Source organism: Myotis davidii, unplaced genomic scaffold (genome assembly GCF_000327345.1).
Source record: "Myotis davidii unplaced genomic scaffold, ASM32734v1 scaffold710, whole genome shotgun sequence".
Classification (NCBI taxonomy): domain Eukaryota; kingdom Metazoa; phylum Chordata; class Mammalia; order Chiroptera; family Vespertilionidae; genus Myotis; species Myotis davidii.
Window position 1 is genome coordinate 615,034 of NW_006284328.1, and position 16,124 is coordinate 631,157.

General features: G+C 51.9%; 1 protein-coding gene across 1 annotated transcript in view; it reads right to left on the reverse strand.

Moving 5' to 3' along the window:
* SRGAP2 (SLIT-ROBO Rho GTPase activating protein 2) overlaps nt 1-16,124 on the reverse strand; it is a 244,821-nt gene continuing 228,697 nt past the window's right edge. Inside the window, exons 18-24 of the mRNA XM_015569435.1 lie at nt 14,935-15,159; nt 10,998-11,077; nt 7,881-8,061; nt 6,397-6,543; nt 3,238-3,279; nt 2,725-3,049; nt 1-459 (exon numbers count right to left, since the gene is read on the reverse strand). Coding sequence (XP_015424921.1) covers nt 76-459; nt 2,725-3,049; nt 3,238-3,279; nt 6,397-6,543; nt 7,881-8,061; nt 10,998-11,077; nt 14,935-15,159 — 1,384 coding nt within the window. The 3' untranslated portion in view covers nt 1-75. The remainder of the gene's footprint in view (nt 460-2,724; nt 3,050-3,237; nt 3,280-6,396; nt 6,544-7,880; nt 8,062-10,997; nt 11,078-14,934; nt 15,160-16,124) is intronic.

The following is a 16,124-nucleotide window of genomic DNA, read 5'->3' on the forward strand; positions in this document are numbered from 1 at the left end:
GCTAGTTAAATAGGAAGAGTTTAATAACAGTCAGTCCCTGCAGTCCCCTTGTCTAGAACAATTAAATTATATCCTTCAGACAGTACAAGACTTGTCAGTGGACTGTGGGGAAGCTGAGGAGTTGACACCAGGGCTAGTGGCATTTGTTTTGGGGAAGACAGTGGGCTTGGGCCGTGTGGCAGGAGGCTTGACCGGGGCAGCCATCTTGACGGACTTGACAGGCCGGAAGGCGCAAGCGATGTCCCCAGCGGTGCTGGCACTGCGCTGGAAGGCGGGCTCGGGGTCCTTGAGAAGCTGGGTGTGCAGGGGGCTGGAGGGCTCGGACGTGGGGGCCACCACCGGGGAGGTTTTGAGGGGCTCCAAGGTGTCCAGAACCACGTCAGGGGTGTGCTTGACGCTGCTCTGCCGCTCCAGTTCCCGCAGCTCGTTGAGGGCAGAGTTCATAGTTGCCTCAATATCCTGCAAAACAGGAAAAAGGAGGTGAGGCAAATGGAGGGAGAAGTCCCCGAGGATCCTATTTCAACACCACAGGCCGAATCGTGGAGAAACCAACGACAATGAGATGTCCAGATTATTTTACTTGGCCCAAACCCTTGAACATATGAATGTTCAGAATGTGAGGGGAGGAGGCAACAGGATTTGCATTATCAGGAGGTCCTTTTTCCTTTGGAAAGAGAGGCTGAGATGTTTTTAGAATAGAGTCCTTGGATTTTAGAGATCTGCATTGAAATATTTATGGATGAGGATTTATACAATCCAGTGGGGAGAGAAAAGGTGGATGAACTAAGAGAGTGGCCAGGAGTTTGGTTATGAGTACATGGGATTCATCATGCAATTCTCTCTACATTTGTACATGCTTGAAATTGTTCATAGTAAACATTTTTTTTTAAGTGGTAGAGACGAAGTATTATCTTTGTTCTCTTGGACTCCAAGGCCGAAGGTTGAGGAGGTTAAGTCTTCCTCCTCAAGGGCTGAGGGAAGGGCCAAGAACCCTGGCCCTGAAGATTCATCAGAACATCTCCCTGCCCTTGCCCGCCCTTAACCTGGATGAAGCCATTTCCTCCTACCCATCACCAGGAGAGGCACAGAGTTACCAGGAGGGGAGCCAGAGCCCACAGGCGAATCACCTTCAGCAGGTCACAGTGGAGCACTCAGCTCAGGGGCTCAAGGCAGAGCCAAAGATCCTTTGTATGCAGCCAGCCACCTCCCAGCTCCCTCCCTCCTCCCAACGCTCGTGTGTCTGGCACCCCCAAACCACCATAGGGCTCTTCCTTGGAATTAGGCTCATATTGAAAGACTGTATGTGCCAAACAAAGGCCCCTGGTTAAGGTGTCTGTCCCACGGGATGACCCGTGTGTTCAGTTGACAGAGACTCAGTTTCATGCTGCGCTATGATGTTCCCAGACCTTAGAACTGCTCAGGAAGAACTCCATTGCTCTCCACGGCCCCACTCTGCAGCTAGAGCCTGTCCCCGCCATTATTCTGGCTTCCTCTTGACCTGGCCAAAGAGGGAGCTGGGAGGGTTCCCATGGTGCAAGGCAGACTGCAGCCAAGAGCTGAAGTAGAGGCGCAGAAATAGAAGGCCAGCAAAGCAAGACATCTCGGCCCAGAGCTTAATACCGAGCTTACCAGGTACACCTTCCCTGAGCAGAGATCCACAATTAAGCCAAGAGAGACCACGCCCAGCCGCTCCTGCCCCCTGAAAGAGGGGGTGAGGAGAATCTCAACTCCGGTTGAGACGGGAGAGGGCAACCATGAGCCCTCAGTTCCTACCTGGTCTAATGAAAATTATAGAGTTGGGAGAGACGTCTGAGTGAGCTGCTTGGAGTGGGCCTGGTGGTCGGATTTTTAGAGGTGGGGATGGATCTCTAATAGTTCATGGAAAACAAAGGCTTGTCAGTGTGGTGTAAACAAGGAAAGAAGACCCCAGTCACCACGGAGCTCATCTCCACTGCACCTGGAGATTTGGCCTGGAAACCCTTCTGGCTGAGCCCCCCGTGGCAGAGTATTTTGTTCTTACAGGAATTAGCCTTCCCATCAGTCAAGACCAGGAGCAGATTGTTGACTGACCATCTATCTACCGCTAGGGACCAGATACTAGCCTTAGGGGATGGAATGATGGGCAGAGTGATATAAAAATAAACTGACGATCAAAATACATCCAGAGACACGGATACATGGAACAGACTGACAGTTCTCAGGGGGGAGGGGAGTGCTGGGGAAGGGAAGAGATTAACCAAAGAACATATATGCATATATGCATAGCCTGTGGACAGACAATAGTGTGGGGAAGGCCTGGGGTGGGGCTGCAGTTGGACGGAGGGCCAAGGAGAAGGGAAACGGGGGAACATTTGTAATAGTGTCAACAATAATATAGCGTGGCCAGAACTACATCTGAGCCTCAACACTTGGGCTGAATGGACTCTACCAAAATACTCCATCTGTAACTACTGGCTTTAAAATGACAACAGCCTTGTAGATGGCCCATGCATGACCAAGAAGCCTGCATCCTTTCATTCCGTCTTCAAGTTCTTGGGGGGAGAGGGACCCAAATTTCTTGGACAGCTGTCTTGTCAGGCCCAGATGTCCGCTAGTCCCTGAACTTGGCATATAATGTACAAAGCATTGTCGTTTCCAGTCCTGTCATAATGAACATGGGCGCACTAAGCAGCAGGAACAAGTGTAGACTCGTGTCAGCTGCTTGTCCAGGAGCCCCCCCGTTACCTGTGCAATGACCTCAGGATCCACGGGCCGATGGTTATTGAAGCTTTTTGACCTCCCAGCTGTCACCGTCTTCCGGATCTGCGGACTGTCCAGCCGATTCTTCAGGGATGAGTGGCGGCTGATGGAGTTGAGGCTGCCGTGCCCACTGATGGAACACTTATCTGGCCCTTCCTTGGGGAGACTCTGGCTCATGATGGGCTGGGAAGATGGGCGGCAGCCAGCCCCCACCCCCGGGGAGGCAGAGTCAGTCAGAGAACCACTCAGCCCGTGGCTGTCACTCCGAAATGTTTTCCGGATGCTCCCCGATTCTGGCCGCTTCCTTTGCCTTCAATCACAAAGAGAGAGGGCGGTGTGACTAGGGAGCCCTGGCTCCAAGGAAGTGAAGACCGGTGAGAGGGACAGATGCTGGCACCCAGGGACGTCCGGGAGAGGGACACAGAGAGGCCTTCTCCGTGCTTTCTCCACGTCTCGGTCCCTCTGCCACCCCAACTGGACAGAGAAGTGAGTACTTACTTGGTGGCCGTGGGCTTTGAGTTCTCAAGGTGGAAGGTACTGCTGTCAGGAAAAATGTCTGATTAAGTGAAAGTTTCTAATGGGAGAGAGATGCTTGGAAAGGCCCCTCTATTACCTGCTTTGAACAGAAACCAGGCCCCAGGGAGCGACAAGTTTCACCGTCACCAAGGAGGAGGGGAATTGCTGGTAAGAGGAGACTTGACTTTTCCAATTTTAGCCTCTTTCTTCCTCCAACTACAAGGCTGCAATCATTTTGGGCTTTGGCAAGAGGCTGTTGCTACTCGTTTTGCAGACATGGAACAGAGTATTTTCCAAAAGGCTGCAGTGTTGCAGAGTTAGGGCCAAGGTTGTGCATGTTCTTAGGGTGGAAATACATCGACGTGACCCTAAGTCACCCGGCCCTGGGCTGAACCTGGCTCTGTGTCCACTGGTTTCAGACCACGGAGGCTCTCCTACGAAATGGTTTGGCAGAGTCCTACTTACATGGGTGTTGCCTACTGCCGAACAATTCCATTTTCTTTTGGAATTGGATTCGAAAGGACCTAATCTAAGAAGCAGTAGGACTTCTGGTTTGGGATGGCAGCTGGGCAGCTTTGATCTGAAATCTATGAAGGGTGACGGGGCTGAGGTGAGAGCTGAGGACGGAAGAAGGTAGGGGTGGACCTAGTCTATGAGGCAGGGCCGGCATCCTAAGTCAGTCCTGGTTCTCTTAACCGGTTAGGTCTTCCTCATTGTATGTCCACAGGGCCTGGTCCAGGGCCTGGCACAAAGCAGCTATTCCATGAAGCTGCCTGCTCAGTTCAGCGGTGAGAGCCAGCCATTCTCGAGTGGAAAAAGGATGTTCTCGGTGTCTTATGGAGCCCAGCCGAAACAACGGTCTCCGCCAAGTCTTCCCTGGCACCCCAACTCCAGCGGAAGGCAGAACCGACCATGCCCCCCTCTGCTCCTTCAGAGCATCTGCAGCACGGCTTTAGTTACCTGTCTGTATGGTGATGGCTCGGCAGACTGAGTTCTGAGGCCGGGACTAAGCAGTATCGGCACTTGGCACAACAGTAGGTGCTCAATCAATGTGTGCCATTAAATTGAAATGCCGCACCCCAGTAACTGCTGACTTCCTTTTCCACTCGGATGGCTGACTCACGAGGCAAAAGCTGCTGAGAAGATGTGTGGAGAGGCTGGCGTGTGCCAGGTCCTGGCCAGGCCCCAGGGATGTAGAAGGGAAGGCAGTTCCTGGTTGCAAAGAGCTCAGTCCGATGGTGGATATGAGTGCAAAAGACACTCAAACTGCTTTAGGAACAGAGAATAAGGGCACCTCACTCAGCCCTGAGGAACTAGGGGTGTCAGAAAGGCTCCCCCAAAGAGGCAAATCTTCGAACTGTCTTGAAGGGACAGGAGGAGGTGACCAGGTGTGCCTGGGGGAGAGAGAATCAGGGGCATTCAGGACAGTGAGGGGACTGAGGAGGGATGTGTGGAGTAGGAGCTGGGGCAGGAGTTGAAGGCAGAGTCACTCCTAAGGGCATGACATGCTTGGGGGCCGGTGCCCAGGCAGACTATGTCCTCCAAACACCCCATCCTGACGCCACCAAGCAAGGAGCTCAAGGGAAAGCCTTCTACCAGATGTCCATCCCTTGCCTATTTCAGCTGTGCCTCCACACAATTCCTTTGTACAAATGGTGTCAAATACATATAACAGTTTAAAAATATGTACCTAACTAATTATTTAACTTTCCCTCTACCAACCCTGCCTTGGTTTCTGGGCTAATAACAGGCTTATGATCTTATGATTATAGATTTATAATTCACGTAGACTTGTAAATAAGGGAAAAAATGTGATTAGCCCACAATTACTTTTTACTAGCTCTCCCTCCCAGCAGGGCACTACGCTGGAGGGAAAGAAATAAAATCCTCAATCATTTTTACTGGCCTGACTTCGATTATAACTGCACTAAGTGAGCTGAATAAGCTACTTACTAACTTGAGGGCCAAAGAGACGGAGAAGAGCCACGTGTCCCAACCACGCCCCCTGCTACCATCTGGTTGGAAAAAAGCCAAGAGATCTGGGCGACCTGGTGCGGTTTAAAAACAACAAGCATCTTTTATTCTCCTTCCAGTTTCAGTGTCCAGAGGCTACGGTTAACAGGTTTTCAGTGTGCAAATCATTTCATTCCTCCAAAGCCAGGGGAATAAAAACTGTGCATCATCTCCAATCCATATTCATCGGGAGCGCCCTGGGGCTTGTCATCCTGCTGGCATGGGGCCAGGTTTCAGGGTCTGGCGGAAAGAGGTCTGTAGGCTTTGGGACTTGGTGTCTGGCCCCTTGAGATGAGATTAGTTCTCCAATAACCTGAATGTCTCGAGGGGAGGCAGCAGCACGCAGGCGTGGGATCCCTCTAGGCAGCCAGATCGGGTGTGGGTGGAGTTAAACCCCCAGGATGTTGCTAACAGCCACAGTGAAAGCTGGGGCAGAGGTAAGAGCCTGCTGGGCAGGAGTGGGAATCTGCAAAGGGACTGAGAGAGGATAACACACAGGGCGAAAGCAGTGGGGGAATGACAGGTCTCTCCGCTGATGTGAAAGGGCAGAAAGAAGGAGGTAGGAGTTAGACGAGGAAGGGAGAGCTCAGACAAAGCTCTCCTGGGGGCACAGTGGTCTCCTTTCCTTCGCAGGGGCACGTGCAGGACGGGGTGTATGTGTGTGGGGGACAGACACGGGCCATCTGACTAAGCCTCTGGGCTAACGTGAGCCTAGAAGACACACAGACTTCAGATCTGTGCACAGACGAGGCCAAGAAAGACATCACAGACTATTATTTGAGTAGGAATTGGAAAAGAGAAGGCACCTCTGAGAACAGCGTAAAACCAAGTTGCTTAAAGGAACCAAAGCTTTGGCCAGCGCTGAGCAGTCAGACAACCAGGAAGGTCTGGGCTGAAGCGGGACAGAGGGCGCACCTTCCCAGGCAGGACAGCAGCCAGCGGAGGCCGGCCCTGTGCCCAGGCTGGGGCGGCTCTCTGCCCGCCCGGTCTGCCCGGCAGCAGCAGGAGCGCATGCAAACTGCTGGGCCGGGAGCTCAGCCCGTGCAGCGGGTGGAGGCTCAGGCCAGAGGGTGAGGCTGGGTGTGGCAGAGTCAGTCAGAGGAGCAGAAAATGAAAAGCAGCGCTTACTTGTTGATGTTTGCAAGATAAATATCGGCTACATGACCCCCACTGGGACAGCTGGCCCCCGCTCTGGCTGTCACCTTTTCTTCAGGTGGCTCAGAAATGACCTCAATTTCAGACTTGGGGCTGGACCTCTCCACGACACCGTCCTCGCTGGGGGAGAAGGGGCAGGCAGGCAGGGAAAACAACATAGAAAACAGTGTTAAATCAGCAAGATGGCCCCCCAACACACGCGACCTCGCGACGCCCGGCTGGGCCAGGTCTGCGAGCAGCGGCCAGGACACCTGAGGGCCTGGGGAGGGTCATTTAAATAAAAATAAATAATCCCGCTGTGCTCTGCAGGATCCTGAGCTCCTCTGGGAAGCTGGGCTAGGGGACACCTGGAGTCCAGGCACTGCCTTCTACCCCACACTGCTGTCCTGGGGCAGCTGGGCCCGGGCCCCTCCCGGAGGAGGCGGCCAGTCCCGGTTGCGATTTATCGGCCGAGGTCCCGAGCACTGCCGGGTAAGGACAGTCCGCTCTGTGGCTCTGGAGCTGCTGGCGTTGAGGCAGGACCCCACCACTCTGTCGTAGCACATCCAGCCCCGCTCAGAGCGTCCCAGCTGGTCCCGGGTCTCTCCACTGCTCTCTGGCCCCTCTGGCTACTGATGACAAGGAAAGCCCCTGCTCCCCCACAGTTCGTCTTCTCTCGGTCCCGCAGGGAAGCCATAACGCTAAATTTGGGAGGGTCCTGTCCACGCACAGATGGCCACCAGGTTTGCGATGTTATCAACAGAGGGAGGCTTTCCCCGCAGAACGAGTTGGGGAGAGGCTGGGAGGGTGCAGACTCGTTCAGGATATCAACCTTTAAAAAATAATATCAAGGGAAGGACTAAACACACTGACAGCATCATATCCAAGGGGAGGAAGCAGGGCAGAGGAGCAGGGCGGCTGGCTGGGGGCACAGGAAAACCCTTCCTGCCAGGAGACACTGCTTCAAAGAGCGGGAACCAACCAGCAGCCCCTCTAGGAAGCCGTCCCCTTTGCTCCCTGACATCTTCTCCCCTCCTTTCCCCAGCTTTCTCCATGTCTACCTCATCTGGGCTAAATGGACTGGGTCATTTCCACAAGGCTGCGTAAGCTGGCTTTCTCCTAGAAAAGGAACTCAGCATTTTCATTTCAGTGGGAAAATGCCAGCAGGGACCCAACAGGTTGGGGTGGGCATAGTTGTTTAAAAAAAAGAGAGAAAGAGAAATAAAGATACTTCCCCAACCTGATCTTTAGAAAGTGATCAAATAATAAGGCCTCATTATCACTCATCAGGTGTAAGTGGGAATGAGCGCTGACTGGTGGTGGAGGAGTGGCTTCCAGGGGGAAAGTGTGGCGAGAACCAAAAACAGTTCTCCATTGAGTCTGGGGGTTTGGTCTCCCTCATCCCCCGATGGCTCCAGAAACGGTTTCCCTCCCACAGTGCGGCCAGGGAGCCCCAAAGATGCAGGGGCCCAACGTACGTGTCTTGAACCACGATGTACTGATGGGGGATGAGTCCGTCGATGCCGTTGTGCCGGCCTTCCCACCAGTCGTCAGAAGCCCGCTGGTAAAGCAGCAGGGATGCCCCCTTCTTGAAGGACAGCTCTCGGGCTGTCCGGCCCACGTAGTCAAACTTGGCAATGGCCTCAATGGGCTCACACTCTGAGAGGAGTGGAGAGGAAGGAAACACATGTTGGGACTCACAGACTCAGGAAACTGAGCGGAAAAGCCCAATGAGCTGAACTTACAGTGGTGGGAAGATAACCTTATGTGAAAAATAAGCCACGGATCATGCTTAAAGCAGGTAATTCCTGTGCAGACCGTGCCATCCTGAAAGCACCTGTGTACCCTTCCTTGCCTTTGTTCATGCTGTTCCCTCCACCAGGAATCCTGGTCTCTCTCATCTGACTGATGAAAAACAGGAAGTCACAGTTTGAATATCACCTGCTTCCTATAGTAACTTCTCTGGCCAACCCCTAACACAGAACCTGCCACACTGTATTTGGAAGCATCATTTCTTTTCTGATCATAAAATAACTAGAGACCCTCGGGGGATGTCGGAGGCCCCGGTGCACGGATTCAGCCCAATCCCCACAGGCCAGGCAGAGGGACCCACCAGGTCTCTAGTATGCATATAAGATCTTTGGTTAATCTCTTCCCCCCTCCCTGCTTCCTTCTGAGGTTTATCAGTCTGTTCCATGTTTCCAGGCCTATGCATTGAGTGTCTGCCCCCTGGTGGGCAGTGCTCATCATAGCTACCAGTCGAATGGTGGACCAGTCGCTTTTATATATTTAGATTCCATGAATCACAGAACATTTATCATATTGTATTTTAAATAATTATTTATGCTAGCCATTCTCCCTAGTACAGCAGTTCTCAACCTGTGGGTCGTGACCCCTTTGGGGGTCGAACAACCCTTTCACAGGGGTCGCCTAAGACCATCGGAAAACACATATGTAATTACATATTGTTTTTGTGATTAGTCACTATGCTTTAATTAGGTTCCATTTGTAACAATGAAAATACATCCTGCATATCAGATATTTACATGACGATTCATAATAGTAGCAACCTTACAGTTATGAAGTAGCAACGAAAGTAATTTTATGGTTGGGGGTCACCACAACATGAGGAACTGTATTAAAGGGTCGCGGCATTAGGAAGGTTGAGAACCACTGCCCTAGTACAACATGAGTTTTTAGTTTCTATAAAGAGAAAATAACTTGCCCAATCAACTTTCTAAGGAACAAAATATGGAAATACATTTTGTGGACAATATATGAAAAAAATGTGCATAAATGTGATCAGAAAAAATAAAAGGGGTTTACAAATGCAATGCAGTTTTACTTTTGTGTGAGCCTCCACCTTGTCTATTAAATGGGGATAATAATAGTGGTGTTTTTTTTTCATAAAATTGTCCTCAGGAGTTAATAATTTTTTAAAAATGAATTTATTACCCTAGCTGGTTTGGCGCAGTGCATAGAGCATTGGACTGCAGACTGGAAGGTTCAATTCTGGTCAAGGGCACATGCTTGGGTTGCAGGCTTGATGCCCAGGAGGGGGCTTGCAGGAGGCAGCCAATCAATGATACTCTCTCATCATTGATGTTTCTATCTCTCTCTCCCTCTCCCTTCCTCTCTAAAATCAATAAAAATATACTAAAAAACAAACAAACAAAAATGAATTTATTGGGGTACATCTGTATACTCTATTTTGTGCTTATAGCCGGAAGTCTAGTCTCTTTTTGTCACCACATATTTGACCACTTTTACCCTCTTTATCCTTCCCCGACCCCTTACCCCTCCGGGAACCACCATTCTGTCATCTGTATCTATGAGTTTGTTTGGTTTGTTTAACAATTTGTAAAAGTGCTTGGCCCACAGTAAGTGCTACGCATGTGTTAGCCATTATTATACACATTATACTACACATTTATTTATATGTCTACTTTCAAAGAAAGGATTTGAAGTGTGTTATTCTGAGTAAATGAAAGAGATTCAATCAGCTCTGTCTGGGAATTTGAGAATCTAAGTGAACCTAAAGGCCAAAGGGCCGAGACTTCACGATAGGAGGCAGACCAGAGGGGGCCTGCCACATACCCCATTCTCAGTTCTGCACGGCCTTGGGCATGGCCTTGACCTCTTAACTCAGTTTTCTCAAAAAAAAAACAGCAGCGCTATCTATTTCACCAGAGATTAGGTCATAAGACATATAAAGCCTCTAGCACTGGTGGGCCCTCGGCAGGCTCCAACCAAATACATATTTCCCTAGTTCACCCACTTTCCTCCCATGTGGCAAATCATCATACCGATCCATCTGACATCAGGGCCTGCATAACAGCCCTAATGTTTTCTCCTTTAAAAGCTGGCTGAGGATTGCAGAATTCACGGCAAGGCGGGAACAGGGAAAGCCCCGCAGACTGTGCCATTTTGTTCTAATGCCCAGAAAATTCTAAGGCCCCTTGTCAGCTGCTGAGCCCCAGAGATCCAGAAATGGGGCACAAAACTGCTGGAAGGAGGGGGAAGGTGCTGGCTGGACAGTCCCTGGTTATCATGGGCACGGCCGAGGGGCCCGCGGATGGCAGCTGTGTCCACATCCCGACGCACACCCCCGGCCGCAGCGCCCGCAGGTCTGCACTCTCTCTGGAAAGGGTCAGTCTTTCCAGCAGGCAGACGTGAGCGTGTGTGGTTTCTGAGTCCTCACTCCCACTCCCCTCTGGCTTCTGCTGGAGTCTTGGCACCCAGTTCCTGTGTTCCCCTGGCTTACTGCTTTTCAAGTGAGCTCTTCACTTTGGTCTCTAGCTCCCTGGCAGCAGTCTGGGCCGGGACAGGAACTGACATGCTGGCGAGACAAGGAGCTGTGAGGTGGGCGAGGGCAGGGTGTTGGGGCAAGAGGTCGAGGGGCGATGACGTGTAGTCTTCACCTCTGGTCTGATACTGAGACCTCTCTGTCTGGGAAGGTGGGCTGCCTCTTTAAGACAGGGAAGGGGGGCAAGGGCTCGCTGCCTGTGTGCAGGGGACTGCTGGGCGGAAGGCTCTTTGGGAGCACAGGATGGCCTCACCCGGGAGCCCTGCAGACCCCAAGCAGGACCTCGTACCATCATCGCTCGTGTGGTGCTCCGCACTCACATCCTGGGTGGAGTCTTCGACCGAGGCTGTCTCTCCGTGAGGGCTGTCACTGCAACAGAAGCGAGAGGAACCCGGCTCAGCTGGCTCTCAGAATTCTTGTCTTCCTCTCACACAGCGTCCTCGGGGCTCAGGCATGGAGTCTACCTCATGCTCTCTCTATCCTGACTGCACACACCGACAGACGCCAAGAATGACAGAGAAGGCTCCTGAGGCTCCTACTCCAGGCCCTGCTACAAAAACCACTGCAGTCTGCTTAGAGTATCTTGACACCAAGCGAACCCCTTTTTAATTATAAATTTTTTCAAAACTACAAAAAACAACCCAACTCCTCAAGGGCTGTTTCTCTAGGTGAATTAGTTCTTGGAGGGAGCCCGGTGGAAGAAAAACACTATGCTTTAGTATCAGATACAACCGGGTCCAAAAATCCACTCTGACATTTGGAAGCCGTGTGGCCCTGGGCAAGTTACTGGTCCCTTCCAGCTTCAGTGATCTAATCTATAAATGGTCAGTATAGCTCACAGAGTCACATGAGGATTCAGTGAAAGAAGAGGGGGTGATGGATAAGCGGGACTTCCTTTCTTTCTTTCTCAATCTGCTTGATGTCTCTAGGATGCCTTGCAGTTTAGCTCCAGGTACTGGAAAGAAAGTGGGAGGGGAGTCACAGAAATGGATGGGAAGAGGAGTCTGCTGCGGGCTGAACTCTGCAAGAGCACAAGCGACAGTCAGGTCAAGTTCCTGAAGAAATTCGTCCCGTCTAGAATCATCCGGGGTTGAGGATCGAGAATGGCCAGGGAAGTTACTAGGAATGTCGTTCTGCCGCCTGATCTCCTGGCTCATGGACTTCAGAGTGCTTAGAAAACCCCCTGTTCATGTCCAAAGGTTCTTTCTCTGGCCTGTGGTCGTAATGAGTGAGCCTTTCCATCACCCCCCTCAGCCCCACCACCTGGCCTCAGGGTCTACCTTTGAGCTCATACCTCTCCCTTCTCAGGGAATGGGTCCTTCACTCCTAGGAAGGTCCTCAAAGATCAGGAGGCCAGTTCAGAACGAACCTCATTAGGAGCAGTCAGTTCCAAGGAGTCCTCCAGGCTCCAGAGAACATTCTGGGGCGCATGAACGGGGATTCCGCTTTGTCAAAAAATCTGGGCACAATTTCTTACTGTTTTCTGGGCCTAAAAACCCTCTGATGAGTTTGGTGACATTCTGGAAACCCTTGGGATGCACAGGACCAAGGCTCACTTTTCTGCAGGTTCCAAGCCCATCTATGTGGCCATCCACTATGGGGCGGTTCGCAAACTTCAGAGAGTGTGGGGTGGCTTGTTAAAAAGATTGTTTCGGCCCCAGAGTTTCCGATTCACTAGGTCAGTGGTCAGCAAACTGGCCCCTTGAGTGTGGAAGAGTCAAAATACCACGTGCGGACGTGCACGTACAGTGCGATTGAAACTTCGTGGCCCATGCCACGGGGCCAAAGAGCCGCATGCGGCTCGTGAGCCGCAGTTTGCCCACCACTGCACTAGGTCGTTCGCGTTTATAACCAGCCCCAGGTGCTATTGGTCCGGGACCCTACTTTGAAAGCCACTGCTCTAAGGTAAAGGCAAGATGAGGTTTCCTAGGTTCCTTTTTGCCCTAAAATCCCGTTTTTCTCACTGTACGCCACACCCCAGCAACACCCCAGACCCAACCCTGTGGTCTGAGAAGCTGGCATGCCACCCAGCAATAGTCCCGGGAAAACTGGTTCCAGTCTCAGGTGGTAAATGTGGTGAATGGCCTCTCCACGGTCATGGGGAGGCCAAGTGGCCTGTGCTCCCTCTTCCTGGCTGGCTGGTCTCCTGGCCACTTTCCAGAATCCTTGGACCCTAGCACGCCTACTGCCACCCCTCCCCCACCACCTTCATGGCCTTAGCTCACAGCACCGGCACCTCTCTCTCCCCCAAGGAAAGGGAAGGTTGCGAGCCTTCTGAGTGGGTGTGAATCCAGGGCTGAGATGGTCCCTTTAACCCCAAGATCATTTACTCTTGATCCTCTGGTCCCTCCCACCCAGTCTATGGTAGAACATTCCCCGAGTAATCTGTGGTTTTTCCAGAGGCTGCCAATAAACGCTGGATGCATAACAAACAACATGGGGCCGAGGGGAACACCTTGGAGAGAACTGGAGGAAGGTGCCCTCCCGTCTGTGCCCCTGGAGCCCCCACTCCCACCCCCTGCCGGGGTTCCGTCTGTTCCACTGGCTGAGACCACCCGGGAGGAGACTGAGGGACCATGTCCTGGGATAAACCCAGCCTGCAGCGATCTCATATTTGAGAATTGAGGGCAGACTTTAGAAGGAAGGTAAAGCAGGAATTGGGAACATTGTTCCACAGCTTCCCAACACTCATGCAAAGGGGAAACTGACTCTCCCAGTCACATGTACAAGTTCAGCTCCCGGGAGCTCCTCGGCCAGCAGGCTGAGACCTGAACAATCTCCCCGTCCCACCAACCACCTGTCAGTGACAACAAGCTTTCTCTCTGAGCTGGCAAGCCGAGGTTTCTCCAGCCCGGACCCAGGTTCTGGGGTCTGCAGGACAGTGGAGAAGACTGAGCCCGGATGTCAGTGATATTTTCATGTTCACGACACATGGATGTCCCTTTCTTCACTCCCTGAGCAGGAGGCTCCTTCCGTGGAGATCAGGGACCAGCGTGGACCAATCGGCCTCTAAGTAAACAACCTCCCTTATTCTCCCTACCTCAGTCCACAGCAATGGGGCTGGCTGAATTGGTTCCAGATGCTGAATGCAGATGGAATCTGGTTTGGGCTGGCTTATGCTTTCAGCCCAGGCTGAAACATTTTTAGGGGAGGAAGAAGGGGGAGGAGAAGGTAAGGGATGCTAGGGAGTAAAAGAGAGAGGCAGTTGTCTGTGTTTAGTGGAAAACTGACACAGGAAGTGGTTTCCTGGGGGCAGTGGGCAGTGCCCTGCACTAAAGGACGAGAGATCAGGGTGCAATCCCCACCATGGGGTGGCCTGAAAGATCGTCACTGCCTCCCTGCACTGCAGTGACTTGATCTGTAAAACGGAAATAGTGACTCAGTGTTTGTCCAGTGGGAGGGTCTATGTGCCTTGGGATCCTGTCATATCTCTGCTCCCAGGCCAGGACATGAAAAACCTCACCCCACGGAATTTAATCCCACTTCAGGGTGAAACTGTGCCAACCTGCTGAAAATGGAGCTTACCCCTCTCTCCCTTCATGAATTTCTGAAATCACCTAAATGGTCATCTTACAACGCCCAGCCAGCAAATTATGCCCCATATCTAAGCCCTCCCCAATATGAAATTCCCCGGGAACTGAAACTGTTTTGGGCACCATGCACAGCAGAGCAGAACTCTGAGAGACACTGGGGACTGGTGAACTGTAGAAAATTCCCTTTCCTAGCGAGTATTAATATTACTATTATTATTGTCATTTTCTTTCAGAATATAATGAAAGATAATGACCACTCAGAACTCATAAGGAAGAAAGGTGGCGTGAAATGGCACTTCCTCCACAGGCCGGGTCAAGGTAGGGCACTGCCTACACCAGGGGTCCTCAAACTACGGCCCGCGGGCCACATGCAAATACAAATATTGTATTTGTTCCCGTTTTGTTTTTTTACTTCAAAATACGGTATGTGCAGTGTGCATAGGAATTTGTTCATAGTTTTTTCTTAAACTATAGTCCGGCCCTCCAACGGTCTGAGGGACAGTGACCTGGCCCCCTGTTTAAAAAGTTTGAGGACCCCTGGCCTACACCAACCCAAGACCCTGGCAGCCTGAAGAGCCTGGGAGTGGGAGGCTGGGCAGGTCTGGGTATTTCCCTTTGGTCTTGTTTGGCCATCTGGCCCCCAGGCCAGTGTGTGAGGGTGATGCCCTCCCCGCTCCAGCCTTGGCCCCCTACCAGTAATCCTCCATGCTTCCTCCTCGGCTGTAGACAGGGCCCTCCAGCTCCCTGGGGTTTGGGAAGATGTTCTCATGCTGGATGATGATGGTTTTGATCAGCTCGTTCACGTGCGCTTGGCAGGACACCTGGTCGTGGCCCTCAGGCACCGACATCAGCGAGGGTCCGAAGCAGATGGCGAGGTTGTAGGGGTCCATCATGTTCTCCTCACTGAACTGTGACAAACTGGAGGAGAAGGGAAAGGGTACAAGCTGGAAAGCATGCGCATGAATGCCCAGAAAACACAATCACAGGGGCACAGCCAAGAGCAAGAACAGAAGTTCTGCAAATTGCCACCTGCTTCCCTGGGCATCAGAACCCTTCTAAAACGTTGGCAGGAGGGTTGGGGAGGAGGGGTTGGGAATGATCACCACGATGGTCACTCAGGAGTCAAGGAAAGGCAAAGCAGAAGTACATCCTTGCAGGTGTCACCCCCTCTCTCTCCAGCTCCCCGACAAAATCCTACTTACCATCCCACCCCAGACCTTATCCACCAAGTCCACCCTGCATAGTTGGATACAGCTCCAATAGCCCCTCTAAGCTGACAGGGCACACAAAGACCCTCAGGCTGCCCCCGTCATATAGGGTTAGAGGACACAGGCATCGTGTACCTTCTTCCATAGAAAAATAATCACATTATTAGGGATATTCCATTCTAAGATCTAGGCTTATTTTGTTTAAAAGCCAACGGATTAGCTTTTATATTCCATCAAGCTAGTGGAGTTCTTTCTGGAACAGCTAATGCAATTGTTTTTCATTCTCATAACATCCTCCTCCATTATTACATTCAGGATTTGTTCCGGAGAAGGTCAGCACGCTGTTCAGCTCCTGCTCAGGCTTCCTCTGGACGCCGTCTGACTTCATCATCGGGTATTTATTTACTCTGGGAACTCCCTCTTTCCAGCCAGCAGCTGCTCCAGCCACACCTCCAACCTTGGCCAAGGACCAAGCCCTTCCATGAGCCACCGCACCTGATTGGCTCCCACTGGCCTCTATTCGTCCAGGCGCTGAAGCTGGGTCAGCTCTGGATATACGCTCCCTCCTGCCCCCCAACTGCGAAACAGTGAGCTCTGCCTCCTTCGGGGCATCAGCAGAAAGTCCCCAGCACCGGATTCTGCTGGAGCCTGAGAAGACATCCAAACCCTCCGATG